Consider the following 15,850-nt stretch of genomic DNA (forward strand, 5'->3'; position numbering starts at 1 on the left):
AATGCAGCATTTGTTTATTCATATGTATAAGGCAGCTAAAGAGTCCTAAGTGCTGGTAGAGGATTATTGTCATGATTTTCCTTGTGTTCTGTATTTTGTGATTTCTCCATTCTTAAATATTTTTATTCATATTTACTCCATACTTAATTATTTTTGGAAACATATAGGAAAATAAAATAAATTAAGTTCTTTGTGTTCTGCTTCATTATATTGCATGTTTCCTCTTTTGTTTTTTATTACATGGCTCTTTTCTGTGTTTAAGGTGAATCTCCTCCAGTCTCTCTGATCATCAATCCCAGCAGAACTCAACACTTTACTGATGACTCTCTCTCACTGAGCTGTGAGGACCAGAGTAACTCTACTGGATGGACAGTGAGACGATACACACACAGTGAGAGAGTGTTAGATTGTTCACACTGGGGATCAGTTACAGGATCTACATGTAACATCAGCTTCCTCTCCACATCCTACACTGGAGTTTACTGGTGTGAGTCTGAATCTGGAGAAAACAGTAATCCTGTCCACATCACAGTGCATGGTGAGTCTTCATGTAGTGTGTTTAATGTTAAAGGAAAAGGAAAATGTTCTGAGTATGAATACATGTATGCTAGTAGTAGATACTAGTTTTACTAGGATCAGTAGATGAGCATGAAATCAAATCAATATTCTATATTAGTATACATCTGTACTGATGAATCCATAATTCAGTTGAATGTTTTCTCATGAGCTAGTGTAGGCAGTTTTCTGCAGACTTGAATTAAATATCTGCAGACTCCACAGGTTTAAAGGGTTTTATATCATATACCGATAAATTCGAGAACTTTTATTTATTATCTACAGACACATCAGTGTGTGGATTTCCTTGTTTGTGATTTTCTGTGTTCTAGATGGTGATGTGATCCTGGAGAGTCCTGTCCATCCTGTGACTGAGGGACATCCTCTGACTCTACGCTGTTTATATCGCAACCCAAATCCCTCAAACCTCCGAGCTGATTTCTATAAAGATGGATCAGTTCTCCAGAACCAGACTACAGGAGAGATGATCATCCAAACTGTCTCAAAGTCAGATGAAGGTTTCTACCACTGTAAACACCCAGAGAGAGGAGAGTCACCCAAAAGCTGGATCTCAGTCAGACGTGAGAAACATTTTCCGATTTTATTTTTATTTGAATTCACTTTTTAATATCAGAGTTTCTGTGTTTAATTGCTGCTCTTTTCTCTCCTCTGTTTCAGTTTCAGGTTCCAGTGGTTTAACAGTAGGACTGGTTGTGGGTTTGGGATTTTTGTTCATCGCTATTCTGATCTTAATGATCCTGCTGTGGTTCTGCAAAAGAAAAAAAGGTCTGATAACTGCTTTAGCTATGTTATATAGAGTATAACCAGAATTTCTAAAGGATTAAAGCTAATTTTGATTTATCACATAATCATGGACAATAACTAAAGTTTATTTGAATAAAAACATAACTAAAAGAGTTGATGAAAAGATCTTATTTGGAATATTTCATTATTATAAAGGAATAAAGTCAATATTATTCTGTGAGATATCATCCTGATTACAGTGCAAGAAACAGTTTAAATACAGTGTAGACTCTGAAGTAAATTAAAAGTATTTTCACACATTAAATATAGAAATATTAACTGTAATGTAACAAATACTATCTAGTCATATTACACATCAATATTATTATAAACCCATAACATGCTATACAGTCATATTTAGAGCAAAATTCTATTTTAAGAAAAAGCAGAATAATATGACAGAAGTGCTAATGCAAGTTAAGAGCAAATTCAGTGTAATGAAAATCTAAATTTCTAATAAAATAAAGAATACTTTTGAATACTATTTAAATCCAAAGACTATATATAATGTTATACATATTGTTATTACATTCATAATTAGTATTTTTTTTATTTCTATTGTATAGGTGACCTTTTGTACACACTATGTTTATTATACTGTAATCAGGGCTGTGTAAAATAGAAATATAAAATGTTTTGGTCACTATTTACACAATGTTCAGATGTAGAATCTCTCTCTGTAGAAAAGCAGCAGAAAACCAATCACACATCAGATCGGAATCAGATCCGGTCAGGAGCTGAAGACTCTCAGTCAGGACACACACCACTTCAGGCTGGTCAGACACTGTCTCAATGACTGTTTATATCTACATTTGTTCTTCGAAGATCTTTTTAGAATTTTTATTTTTTATTTTTCTTAGGTCTTGTTCTTTTTTTTTCTGTAGAAAGTGCTATCTATGCCAATGTGGATGATGTGCCTATCAATGCCACTGTGGATGAGTTACACATGACTGGAACAGGTAGCTTTATTTAATTTCAGACATTTCCTCTTGCATTAGGAGATTTAACTTTAGATTAACTCTATACAGTAAAGTACAGAAGTGTCTTGTAGGAACGAAGAAAAAGGAGCCAAACAGGAACAATGGTATAGTGTTTTTAATGCTGGGACATTTCATAGATTTGTTTAAAAACAAAATAAGCAAATAACACTTGAAGTCTTCAGCACATTTAATCATTTGTTATATTAACAATCTGCAGTGTCTGATAAGCTACACTTTAGATCAGACAGGTCAGTACCATCACAGACCCTATTAAAAAGTCAGTGATGTATTCTAGCACTAATCATTAAAAACTTATCACACTGTTAAAATGCCACATGCTGAATGATAAATGAAGCAAATAAATGCCAGAATTTAAAGATCTACTCTAAAAAAAAAAAAAAAAGCAGCTAGGGGTCAGTGTAGTTTTGGCAGGTGACTGATAATGACCGATGTATAGAAAAGATAAAGATAAATGGGATGGATTTGTTTTCAGCTACTGCAGGTGCTGATGCTGATGCAATTTATTCTGAGATTGAAATAATTCCAACAAACACAGCAAAGAGAATAAAAGGTAGAGCAAAATGAAGTTTTATTTCATGTTTCATAGATCACCTGCACCCTACTCTTGTTTAATGTAATGCATAAAACACGTTGTTGTGCTGTTATAGGAAAATAATCAGTAACAGTGTGGGGTGATGAAACAGCTTCAGAGTTCATACACTGAAGGTGATTATTTTCCTATTACTGCACATAGTGTTTTACCACAGCAGCTTTCCTATCTGCAAATTTAGATCCTGTTATCACTTGTGTTACAGTACATACAATATAAACAGTCATTCCCTCACCAGACTTTTTTCTCTGCTATAAATCTGCTATCTGTCCTGTTACCAAGTCCTCTGTCATGAAGATTTGAGTAAGATGTCAGAAAACGTCACAGTGCTAACAGTGGAGCCTCCTTACCTAAAAGTTAAATGAATGTATTTTAGTTATGTATGATTTCATATCTAGATCATTTTCTGTGTGATAATTTAAATTGGACCGTTAAAATATTTCAGAAAATTAATTCATGATATCTGATTTCTACTTGGAAAGGCCAGTGTGACTGATGATACTGTCTACTCAGAGCTGAAGCACAACATGGAGGTAACCTTGCAGGAGGATGACCTTTACAGCATAAATCTTAAAATACAAACCAAACACCATGAAGTTAGGAAGATTTTAAAAAGCTGCATTAAGTAGATTTTGTTCTCTAGCAGTTACAGTATCCATGTACACAAAACCCAGCTCACAGAATCTGTAAGAGTTCATCCATGTTTGTTTGGAAGCTGTCTAGATAACTTTCCATCATCTCAGTCTACATGGACAGTTATGGCAGAGTTAACTATGAAAATACAAAATACTGACACAACAAATAATTTGAATATCTGATTTGTTTCCTCGGTCACTGATTCAACAAGTTAACTAATTTGTAACATCAGTGACAGTAACATCAGGAGAAATGGATTTATAAATGTATTTATTGTCTCTTTCTTTCTCTTTGCAGTGAGCCATGTGTCTGTTCTGATAAAGCTACAGTTATCAAACAGATAGAAAGAAAACCTATTGAATAATAATTATTATTATTATTATTATTATTATTATTATTATTATTATTATTGAGTAATAAAATAAATAATCTTATAAATATTAATAAAAAATAAAATAAATAACTGTATACATACAGCAAGTATTAACAACAGATATGCAGCACAGTAGAACTGATCATCCACAATAATCTGCATCAGTGTAATTATATAGTGATTAGCAGCAGTGCAGTAAACAGAATCCCACCAACAGAAGCCCAATGCACTTATTTAAGGAACAGACACAATAACATCCTGGTACAGTGATGAACTATTCTCCTGTACCGGTCCTTGCTGCAGCTGTTTGACCAATAAGTCATGGAGGGGATGTGATGCATTGTCCAGGATGGACACTAGTTTGTTTAGTGTCTTCTTTTCCCCTTCCTGTACACAGTAGTACAATCTATATACAGGAACATTTCTTATTAATTTTTTACTTAATAATTTTTTTATTCTTTTTATACTCATTCTGTATATATACATGTGGCACATTTGGATATTTTAAAGAATTTAAAAATTTATAATTCATAATAAATATACTTTTATTAATGCACTTTCACCTGGATACATGCTATACAAGTACAAGAAAAATAAGGTCAGAAACGAGAGTCTAAAATACAGATCTTTCTGTTACTCATATACTAATTCCACTGAAAGTACATTAATTTATGTTTGTGGCTCATTTACATATTTTAACAATAATGTTTATTTTTATTTTTCTCATATACTTACACTTCAGTGCTTTTGGTTGGTTTTTGGAAACGTGAGTGAAGTCTGTAAGGCCGTCACTGTTTTCTAACAGAAAGTAAGTTAATCTTGTTGATGTACAAAACTTCACTGATTATTATTAATCATTATCAATCGAATTATGATGAAAGTAAATTGTGCTTTTTAAATATATGTTGCTTTTGAAATGTTTCTTTTTCCATATTTTTATAAACATTTTTAATGTTCATATTTACATCTTTACAAATGACCTGATGCTTTGTAACTGTGTTCATAAATGTCCTGATATGACTTTGTTTGTAGCTTAAATAATGTTTGTATTAAAGTTTTATGCATGCACAATACCTATTTTAATAAAGCATTGGAAGTGGAATACAGATATTATGCATTCACAAAATCTCTGAAAGTAAATCTGTGTACATGAGCTGGAAGAACATTATTGTAACTATCTATATATGGTCTTAAAGACACGCCCACATTTCCTTATATGGTATGAAGCACAGGTTTTTATCTTAACTTGTTATTGTCCTTGTAGTTCTCTGGGAAATTCTTGAATGATCCTCTAATGCTGTTGCTCTGAAGCTGAGTGTTTTGGTGGATTTGGGGGAGATTCTGCTCCTTCTTGTACTTCTTTATTGTACATCACTGTATATCGTAATAGTGTTTCTATGTTTTTAAGTAATGACAAACAAAAAACAGCAATCGGGAACACATTTATTTGATGAATTTCCTCTGGTGTTCTTAGACCTCAGTTTATCCTGATATCAACACAGAAGAGTTTGCTGTGATTAAACCAGGAATCCAACAATTTGGGAATATTTTAGTTTTAGACTGCTGGGTGGAAGAAGGGAAAAAACAGTGACTGAGGCCTCTGTGGAGTCCCAACTGTATAAGTAGTGGATGAGTGGATACTGGATAGTAATCCCAGCTGCTTTATGGACTGTATAAAGACTGAAAACATGAAATGTCCTTAAACAATTACTGAACAAAATGCTGCATTTATAAATACGTTGATTTCATGCACGTGTCACTTCCGGCAGCACTGCATGAGCTCCCGGCGCCATCTAGCGGCTGTGTGCGACAACCTTAACATCTCAGCTATTTAAATAAGTTTGATAAAATATTCCTTTTCCAGAACATTTATTTATTATTCTAAACATCAACATAATCAGATTTGAACATAGTGTCAATGTACACAGAGTCAATGTACATGGCCGGGCTGCTATAGCCAAACCTTTGGTCACTCGTGCCATTGCCAAACGTCTGTTTCAATGGTGCCTGCAGCGAAAATCTTGGGCTGTGGACAATGTGAAACATGTATTGTTCTCTGAAGAGTCCACCTTCACTGTCTTTCCCACATCCGGGAAAGTTACGGTGTGGAGAAGCCCCAAAGAAGCATACCACCCAGACTGTTGCATGCCCAGAGTGAAGCATGGGGGTGGATCAGTGATGGTTTGGGCTGCAATATCATGGCATTCCCTAGGACCAATACTTGTGCTAGATGGGCGCATCACTGCCAAGGACTACCGAACCATTCTGGAGGACCATGTGCACCCAATGGTTCAAACATTGTATCCTGAAGGCGGTGCCGTGTATCAGGATGATAATGCACCAATACACACAGCAAGACTGGTGACAGAGTGGTTTGATGAACATGAAAGTGAAGTTGAACATCTCCCATGGCCTGCACAGTCACCAGATCTAAATATTATTGAGCCACTTTGGGGTGTTTTGGAGGAGCGAGTCAGGAAACGTTTTCCTCCACCAGCATCATGTAGTGACCTGGCCACTATTCTGCAAGAAGAATGGCTCAAAATCCCTCTGGCCAGTGTGCAGGACTTGTATCTGTCATTCCCAAGATGAACTGATGCTGTATTGGCCGCAAAAGGAGGCCCTACACCATACTAATGAATTATTGTGGTCTAAAACCAGGCATTTCAGTTTCATTGTCCAACCCCTGTATTTCTATAATCATTTATTTCCAGCACACTGTAAACTCATGGCCTAGAAGTAAACAACAAACAATAAGTAGTTTAAAGAAACTTGTAGGGATAGTAGGTGTTTCTTTTTTTTTTTTTGTCCTGATCATTCTGAGGTTTATTATAAACACTTGTAGGGTTTGTGTCTGCACACACAATCATTAGTAGGTCATGTGACCATAATATGTTCAGAATATGTAATATGTACAGAAATATGTACAGAAATACTTGATAGCAGAAGAGTAATTTTTGTGTTTTATTCACTTTTCCTGATAAATCTCTGAACCACTCAAATCACACAGCTTACCCACAGCATGTCCCATTAAACCTGCTGTGAGAAACCCTGGATTTCACTCCAATATACCATCATTCAACAGATAGAGGGCGCTGTGCACATTTATGTAGGAACTTTACAGGTACATTTAACATTTTAACTTATTTACACACCGTTACAGATGCTTATTGGGGTGTAAAAAAAAATGAAAATTACATAAACATTTTCATGTGTCTGGGGATTAAAAACACTTTTTACCCTTTCCCATTTACATCAGGAATAGTGCTATGTGTATTAAAATGGTGAAATTATGTAAACTGTATTACTCCGAGAAAAAAATAAATAAAAGGATAAATCCTCCATTAAGCTATTAGTAATCCACGAGCTAAATCGCAAAACCATCAAAAACATACACAAAACATCTGTGAGAGTTAACATACCTGTACAGGTGTAGCAGTAAGGTGGAGGTCAATAAATGGACTTATTTGATTGTTCCTATTATAATAAAAAGAAGTTATAATCTGCTGCAGGGACGAGACACACACTGAGAGCAGGTGAATATAACACATTTCAGCACATCAATATGGTGAAGTTAAAACTCTAGCCTTATACAAACATACACATTAAAACTGTCAGAAAGCCTGTCATAGAAACTAATGTTGTTTCCATACGTTCCAGTTTCAGTGTAGTGCACAGGAAGACGTCTATAAATGATCGTCTATGGTCATTATTAATGTTCTGTGTAATGTGTTTGTGTATTAATGTGAGTACACACCTGTCTATTCATCTGATATATATTGTTGATGCAGATTTTTCCTGCTTTTTAAAGACTGCATTATCGTGCAGGATGTGAAGGAGCAAATCATTGGTTGGATGTATTGAAGAATCCACCCCTTACTAGTCAGGATTAAAACCATACAGCAGTTACCACTAGAGGGAGTCAAAGACATTTTAGTTTCACTTTTCAATCACTGACCCCCACATACTGAGTTACTGTAGCCTTCCTGTCAGCTCCAAGCAGTCTGACCATTCTCCTCTGACCTCTCTCACCAACAAGGCTTTCTGTTGTTTGTGTAATCTATATAGACTGGTGTGTGTGTGTGTGTTACCTCATGAGAGTATGCATTGTGCTGCTGCTACATGATTGGCACCAATAAGTATATAACAATAATAAAGACAGTGAGAAATTAATGTACATTAAGATATTTTGCTTGTTTACAACACAGTTACTCAGTGTGTTAATCTTTAATGTAAATTATTTAAATTCTAATAAAGTGAAGCTTTATAGGTTTTATAGTGTCTTAATGTGAAATCAATTAAATTATACGTGTTAGTTGCCTAGCGCTTAGTTATTTAGACAAAGCTTGTTCAGTCTCTTCTGCTAACGTTACAGTTGTGAGGATTTTCTTCTGCTGTGGCAGTTTTCAAAAGTAATGCCGGTGTTGTGTCCAACTCTGTTTGGGGATCTGTTTCCCCCTAGCCCCGCCCCCGGACATACTTTCTTCCAGAAGTCTACAATATAAAGCTAACACTAAGTACATTTATAATCGGAACTTAGTTGATCTTACCTTAAGTGTCTTCAACTATCTGGATGAGTTGTGACTTTTGTCTTGCTGTAACACGGTCCTGACAAGAACAGAACATCACATGGACTACAAGCAGGAGACTCGAGCATGGAGGGGAACCGCCGTCTGATCTGAACTGCGCATGCGCGAGGGACCGCTATATACGGCAATTCTACTTTCACGAACTCGATAGTTATGATTACATTTTCATAGGAGGATGGCATTGACTAGGTTTTTATTTTAATTTAGTTTTTGAAAGATTCAAGAACAATTGTCAAAGAATCAAACAACTTGGACAGTACACTATAACAGCAATATGAACATTATGCTATGACAGACAACCACACACCACAACTGACAATAACAATATTTGAAATAAATTAATTGTTCATATGTTTAATTCATGCACCTGTTGTACACGTCCCTAGACGTAAAAAATAAAAAAATAAAAACTCCTATCCAGAGGGTCAAATATCAAACCAATTATCTACACTCAAGAGGGATCATAGTCAGATGATGAGGTCTCTCTCTCGCTCTCGCTCTCTCGCTCTTGCTCTCTCTCAACACAGGAAGTGGTAAAGTGGTAACGCTTTAACACACACCTCTGCTCTGTCTGTCAGTCAGTCAGTCATCAGAGGGACAGGATGGAGCTCAGTCCACTCTCTGTGATGCTCTGTGAGTAAATGTTCTCTTTGTGTCTTCATTAGAGTGAGTGGTGGGGTATAAAGTTGTTCATCTGCAGTCTGAATGTCCTGAGTGATGATCTTATTGTGTGATTAGGACATTGTGTGTACTTCAGCATGACTGCTCAGTTGGATCAGTGTCTCCATATCTTTTATGAGAAGGGTTTAGTTTGATGTGTAACTACTCTCAGTAACTATGATAGTTCAACAGGTAAGAGTACAAGTAGAGCGAGTTTAAAACTGAAGTCTGTACCTGATGGTCGTCTTCTGGTGGTGTTTCCCGTATACAGAAAGGGTTGAATAAAACCATGTTAGCATTAACTAGACTTACAGAGAAAATGCCTTATAACCTACATTTCTATTTTTGTTACTATTATGGTCTGTGCAGAGAAACTCAGTACATCAAGTTCAGTATAATACACACTAATATCAAAATAATACACAGCACTTAAAAAGTCACTAATTATTATTTATGTTTCTGTGTAACAAATAATAAGAACAATATTTGTGCAGAAACAAACACGTCTCATTAGTCCTGGACACACAGAGCAGTGACCATGTCAGAGGCCTGAGAGCAGAGAGCAGCTCGCGGATGTGGTTTATTTCTATTTTCATGTTGTGGTGCAAGTTCAATTGTGATAAAGGGGAGGAGGTGCGAAAATAACCAGGGGAACATAAAAAACTTTTGTGTGTTCAGAGTGAATGGTCTCTGGCCATATCCTCACTAGCCACTTTATTACGAACACTATACTATTATCATTACTGGGAATATAAAATTATTACTTTACTAAATCTTATATAAAATTTAAATATAAAATATCTCATTTAATTAATTATAAATCTGAGTATAGTATGCATGAAAGCATCCACTGCCTTGGAAGGCTAGGCAGTGGTTTTATTAGAATTAGTTTTATTAGTATGAAAGTTTCAAGAAAAACTGAATAACTTAGAACTGAGTTCTACTTATTTACAAAGACATGCAACACAAATTTCAAGAATTGAAAAATTGTGTTTAAAAAACTACTTCATGCTTAAAAGTAAGCAAGGGAAATTTACTAGTGATTATTTATAAGCAATTATTTGCGATTCAATATGTGGCTAAAAATGAGGCTCGCAGTTCTTTTTATGTGATGCTGACTGTGCCTTTGATCAGTTTTTGCAGACCACACGATCACCCTTCATTGGCATAATGTTTTGTTGTATGCAGAATGTTTTGTTGTGAGGTGCCGTTTAAGTTTTGAAGGTTTCATGCTAGCACTTGACAACTTTTCTAAGCATAAAATACATTAAGGGACTTCCTTAAATAAATATAATATTCCTTGAATAAATCCAAGATCAAGGTAGGACTGGCTCCTTTTTAGATTTTGTTGTTTTGACTTGAAGACTTCTCACAGTTTGTGATGCCTTTAGTTTTAAAAACTTTTCCATTTTAACATACGCTGCACATTCATTGAAAGCTGCAGTGGTGTATTGTATGTTACTGACGCAGACACATGACAGTTCAACATGAATAAATCAGATGATTTATTCAGTGAGTCATTCAGTGAATGCTACAGACATGTGAAAAAATGAGTACACCCCAGAAACACCTGTGTTTTAACACAGCTAAGCTATGTTCAGTTTTCTCCCCAGTGTTTCCTGTGTATGCGTTTGTTTATGTAAAATAAAGTTAATTGCATTTGTGTCTGATCTGGCTCTGTGGAGGCACCCTGATTTGTGACAATTTTCATATAAAAGCATGTGCTGAATGTAGCCAGGGAGGTGGCTATTAGTAGAGGGTGTGGTCATGTAGGTAGTTTGTTGGTCTTTTTAAGCAGGCACCTGAAAGAAGGCCTGGAGACAGGTCTGATCTTTTGTGTGGAAGCATCCCATTTGGTAGCACTTTTTTTTTGTTCGTTTGAGCATGCACGTGATCTGGATGAGCAGGTAGGCTAAATGAAGATCAGTTGTTTGGCTTCACATTCACAAAGCCTTGTTTTATTAAATTAGGGTGTTATGTTTTTAATGTAGATGCAGACATTGTGGATTTGCCTGCCTTTGGTCGCTAATCCTCCTTTGATCCTGAATACCTTCAGAAAGCTAAACATAGCTAAGCATATGGAAGGAGACAGAGCTTTATGACTTCTTAGGGAAATTTCTGCTTTTCTAATTATCTTTTGCTATAAGCAAATAAAATCTTATTTATTTGGATTCAAATCTTTTATTAGGCCTCTGCTAAAACTATGTGCATATATAAGCACCTTATTTTCTTAATCTTTGCACATTCAGCTCCAAACCTGCTTTGTAACAGAATCTGGCAGATTATTCTTGTTTAATCTAAATAGATAAGTTTTATTTTATTAGATGTACTCCTTTGCTTTTAGCTAATGCTCTACTTTGCTGTGTCAGTATATTGCTTGCCTGCATACTGCATGACCTTTTGACTTACACTTTCCTCTGTTGCTGGGGTTATTTTTGGCATAAACTCTTCTCCTACTCTTGCATCTGCTGGCTGCTCTTCTCACCTACTGCTGTAGCTAGCACTCTTCCTAAGAACACAATGTCTAGTGCACATCCTCAGTCAGACTGGTTACTGCTATCTAGCTTTTTTGCAAAAATAGATATGGTATTAGATGTGGTAGCCCTGGGTGTTCTTTCTGTGCAAAGGACTAATTTATTATTACCTAATATTTGATGATAAATCATATGTTTACTCTCTATAATGATATTTATGCTGCTATTATAATGCTTAAGCTTAAGTAAAACTAAAGTAAAGGTTTAGTAAAACATAAGTAAAATGTTCAGAAAAATCTCAGCAGGCTGGGCAACATTAATTAAATAGCACTTAAATAAACTTTTTGGTTTAAGGCTAACACTTGACTTGTGCTTTAATGGACCATCTAGTGTTTGAGTTACTGCATAATGGACAGTTGAGAGTCAACAAGAAGTCATCCAGCCTAAAGTAGAGCAGCTTTACACACCTTTTTTTTAAACTCTATTGGATGTAATACAATTAACCAGAACTTACAAGTTTATTTAAAATATTCAACCCAACTCAATCTCAAAAGACATACAAAAGACCTTACACTAAAACAACTGAGAAAAATGGAGATATAGTTAAACTGTCTCCACCTTTGCTGCAGCAGTGTGAATCTTTTCAAGTGTGTTTCTATTGGTGCTTGTTGTGCTTTTCATTTATGACCAGAAGGAATAATAATAATAATAATGCTGTTAATTCTTTGCCATTCATCCAGATCTATGATTACTGCATTTCATTAATGATAATATCTGCTTTGTGCAATAAAGTGAAAAACAACTTCATGAGCAAAATAGTGACCTTTGTATAAATTATTGTAATTTTTGTTTATTTATTATTTATAGAGGTTAAAATGTTTTTTTCTTACAGATGGTAGTTTAGATTTCTTGAATATGATTTACTCTTGTAGGTTCTGTGTGTCTCTAAAATGTGCTGTTTTCATTAACAGACTGTATGTCTTATTTACATCATGTTCTGGTTCTGTTCCCTTTTTAGTCATGACTTCACTTATACCAGTGGCCCAGGCTCAAGGTGATTATACATAGTTTATCCTTTATATTGTCTGCAGATTTGATTTGTTTTGGTGCTGAGAAGGTGCACAATTTAATAATTTGTTCTTTCTTTATTAATGCAGTTTTTATAACACTTATCAAAGGATGGCTGCAACATCAGATTTGAATAAATAGTTTTACACTTAAATAGTTTTGTAAGGCATGCAGTTTAGCTGCCAGGGGATTGCTTTAAATAAAGATGATGGACTTGAAAATATGGACAGCTTGTAACATTTATTGAGCAAAAGGCCTATAATTGGGAGGAGAGCAACACCCTCCATGCCTGCTACAATCTACCCCTCTCTCATTACATCACCCTCCTTCCCGGAGGATGCAATATCAAAACATGTAGAAATACAGTAGAATACAATGAACATTAAACAAACAACTTCACATTAGTTACCCTGTGGGAAAAGAAACATCCACGTTTTCAATACACAAAAATTGACAATGTCCTTAAACCAGACAAAACAATGTGCAGATTGTTGGTGCAATACAACCAAAATCTTCAATAAACAAAATAAAAGGTATTTATGTGGATTGCAGAAAAAGTTCTAAAACAAAGAATTGATGAGGTTTTTTTCGTTGTTTCCCCTCTTACTTCACAACATCATAACGCAGTGCCCATGTCATCAGGCTGTGCAATATTAAACTTTCCAATGTTTTGAGTTAAGCTCAGTGGGGACTGCCCCAAAAGCAAAGCCCTAGCTGGACTCCACCTAGCTGGTCTCTGCCTGACTGGGGACTCTACCAGTAAAAGCAACAAAAGGCTAGTCCTTCTGAACAGCAAGTGTAGAAGGATTAGAAAGTACTAGTGGGTACTTACCTTTTAACAGGCTGTGAAATGTGAGATGATGCATTCAAGACTGTTTGCCCCAGCTGGTAGGTCAAAGTCAAAGAAGCTTTGTCACTTCAACCATATGTAGCTGATGCAGTACACCGTGAAGTGAAACAAAGTTCCTCCTAGACCAAAGGTGCTACACAAAGACAAAGTACAGTGACGCAGACAAACATAGAACTAAACATAGAGATAAAACTAAACTATACTTAAGGTGCAAAAAACTATACATGAATCAAAGGTGCACAGGATGATGAGACAAGACAGTGCAGACAAACAACATATAGACACATATAGTGTTGACAGTGAGTGCAAATATTAAAATTAACATGTAAACAGGATCAATATAAAGTGTAATGTAAAGTGACATTGCAAACAGGACAATTTGTGTGTGTGTGTGTCCAGCACAGTATAAATCTCTGTTGAAAGCAGTTCTCAGTTGTGTGAGTGTGTCTGTGTCCAGCACAGTTCAGTTCTCATTGGAAACACAGCATGGCTGTAGATTTTTTGAAAAAGTCCTCTGTTATGGATTTACTGTGAAATGTCAATATTTTGCTTTTTTACAATCTCAAATCAGCAACTACAGTATTTGTAGAAACCAATACATTTTTTTTGTTTCATAAAAGAATATATTGAATACCAGCCATGTAAGAAAACATACATCTGTAACATCTTGTATCAAATGTTAAATATAAATGTTTGACACAAAGCATACTGCATGTTAGACACAGTGAATCTACTGCTTATGTTGTCAAGTGAAAAGCAGCTCTGACTCCTTCATCATTTCATACCAACAGCAAGACCCAAACCGACTGTGAGAGTGAATCCTCAGAGCTCCGTCTACACTGGAGACACCGTCACTCTGAGCTGTGAGCTGCAGCAGGGGACTGGATGGGAGTTTCTCTGGTACAAAAATAATCAGTGGTTACAGAATCTGAACAGTGAACAATCAAACACACTTAAAGTGACAGTCAATAATGCAGGAGAAACAGAGTACAAGTGTTGGGCATTCAGGAAAAACTACTCCACACAGCTCAGTGATCCTGTCAAGATTACAGTGAGAGGTATGTCGTCATTCTTTTCTCTTTTCATCACAGGTTTGTTAGAAGGGGTAAGAAAAATATTGCTTAATTACTGTCATTCAATTTCATTCCAGAATGTTTAAATAATTCTGATTCATGTCTTGTCTGCCCCTGTCTTTGGTTGTTGCTCTAATGTGTCTGGATTCACCTGTTTTCAGTTTCACCATTGAGTTGTCTGTCTATTTAAACCCCTTTGTTTCACCATGTCTTACTCTTGCAACTGTTGTTACTCTTGTGTGTTTATTTTGCCACAGCCCTCATCTAGTGTCTGTTTTTGATTTGTATTTTGTGTCACGGTTTTATAGTTTCTTTTCTAAATAAATAAACTTCTACACACGTATCTGACAAGCACAGGTACTAACTAATTTTGCAGACAACAGTAAACATATCTAGTTGAATGAAAAGTAAAGTGTCATTGATTAATAAATTAAATTGTAATCATTGTGTAACCCGAGGACAAAAGTGTACACAAAAACAAACCCATACTCAATTTCATAGATTGTTTATTAATACCAAAATAAATGAAATCAAACCCTCCTCGAAAAAAAGATATATTACTAGCCAGCCAACCCTCTATAAACTCTAACACAATACAATCCCAGCTTCTCCACACAGAACAATCCAAAGGAAAAAAAAAAAAACAATTTCACATAAAACACAACTCATTCCAAACCAAATGTTAATTTTACTACAAACATAATCCTCATGAAAATGAATAGTTAATATGCTTTAAAGCATCAGTATTGCACACAGAGTACATAGGTTGGCTAGCAACTTGAGGCTGGGAAGTGATGTACAAACAAAAGGAAAAAAACAAAAGAAAAACACCCTGCTAGCCAGTCTAGTTCAAAACAATCATAAAGTCTTAGTTGCACTGGAGGCCTACAGCGCATACATGCAGAGACTGGCTAGCTGAGGAAATGCAACACAACAAAACACAGGAGGAACAGTGATCAACTAAACCTAATACAAAAACAAACACAATTAACAACAATAATTAATATTAAAAAAAAAGGATACAATATTTAACTTTTATTTTAATCTCTTAAATTAATCTTAAATTTAATCTTTAAATTAGGATAATAAAAACAAAACACTTCCAGACACTATATAAAACCCTCTACAATTACCTGCAAAACAGCCATCAATCCCAAACTACTTTCTGAAGGTATTCA

At 35.3% G+C, this 15,850-nt stretch overlaps 1 protein-coding gene across 1 annotated transcript in view; it reads left to right on the forward strand.

The window, feature by feature from the left end:
• Positions 1-15,850, forward strand: part of LOC131356297 (Fc receptor-like protein 5) — a 94,003-nt gene that overhangs the window by 15,134 nt on the left and 63,019 nt on the right. The window contains exons 5-7 of the mRNA XM_058395198.1: positions 263-538; positions 888-1,136; positions 12,700-12,735. Coding sequence (XP_058251181.1) covers positions 263-538; positions 888-1,136; positions 12,700-12,735 — 561 coding nt within the window. The remainder of the gene's footprint in view (positions 1-262; positions 539-887; positions 1,137-12,699; positions 12,736-15,850) is intronic.

This window comes from Hemibagrus wyckioides, linkage group LG07 (assembly GCF_019097595.1).
Source record: "Hemibagrus wyckioides isolate EC202008001 linkage group LG07, SWU_Hwy_1.0, whole genome shotgun sequence".
Classification (NCBI taxonomy): domain Eukaryota; kingdom Metazoa; phylum Chordata; class Actinopteri; order Siluriformes; family Bagridae; genus Hemibagrus; species Hemibagrus wyckioides.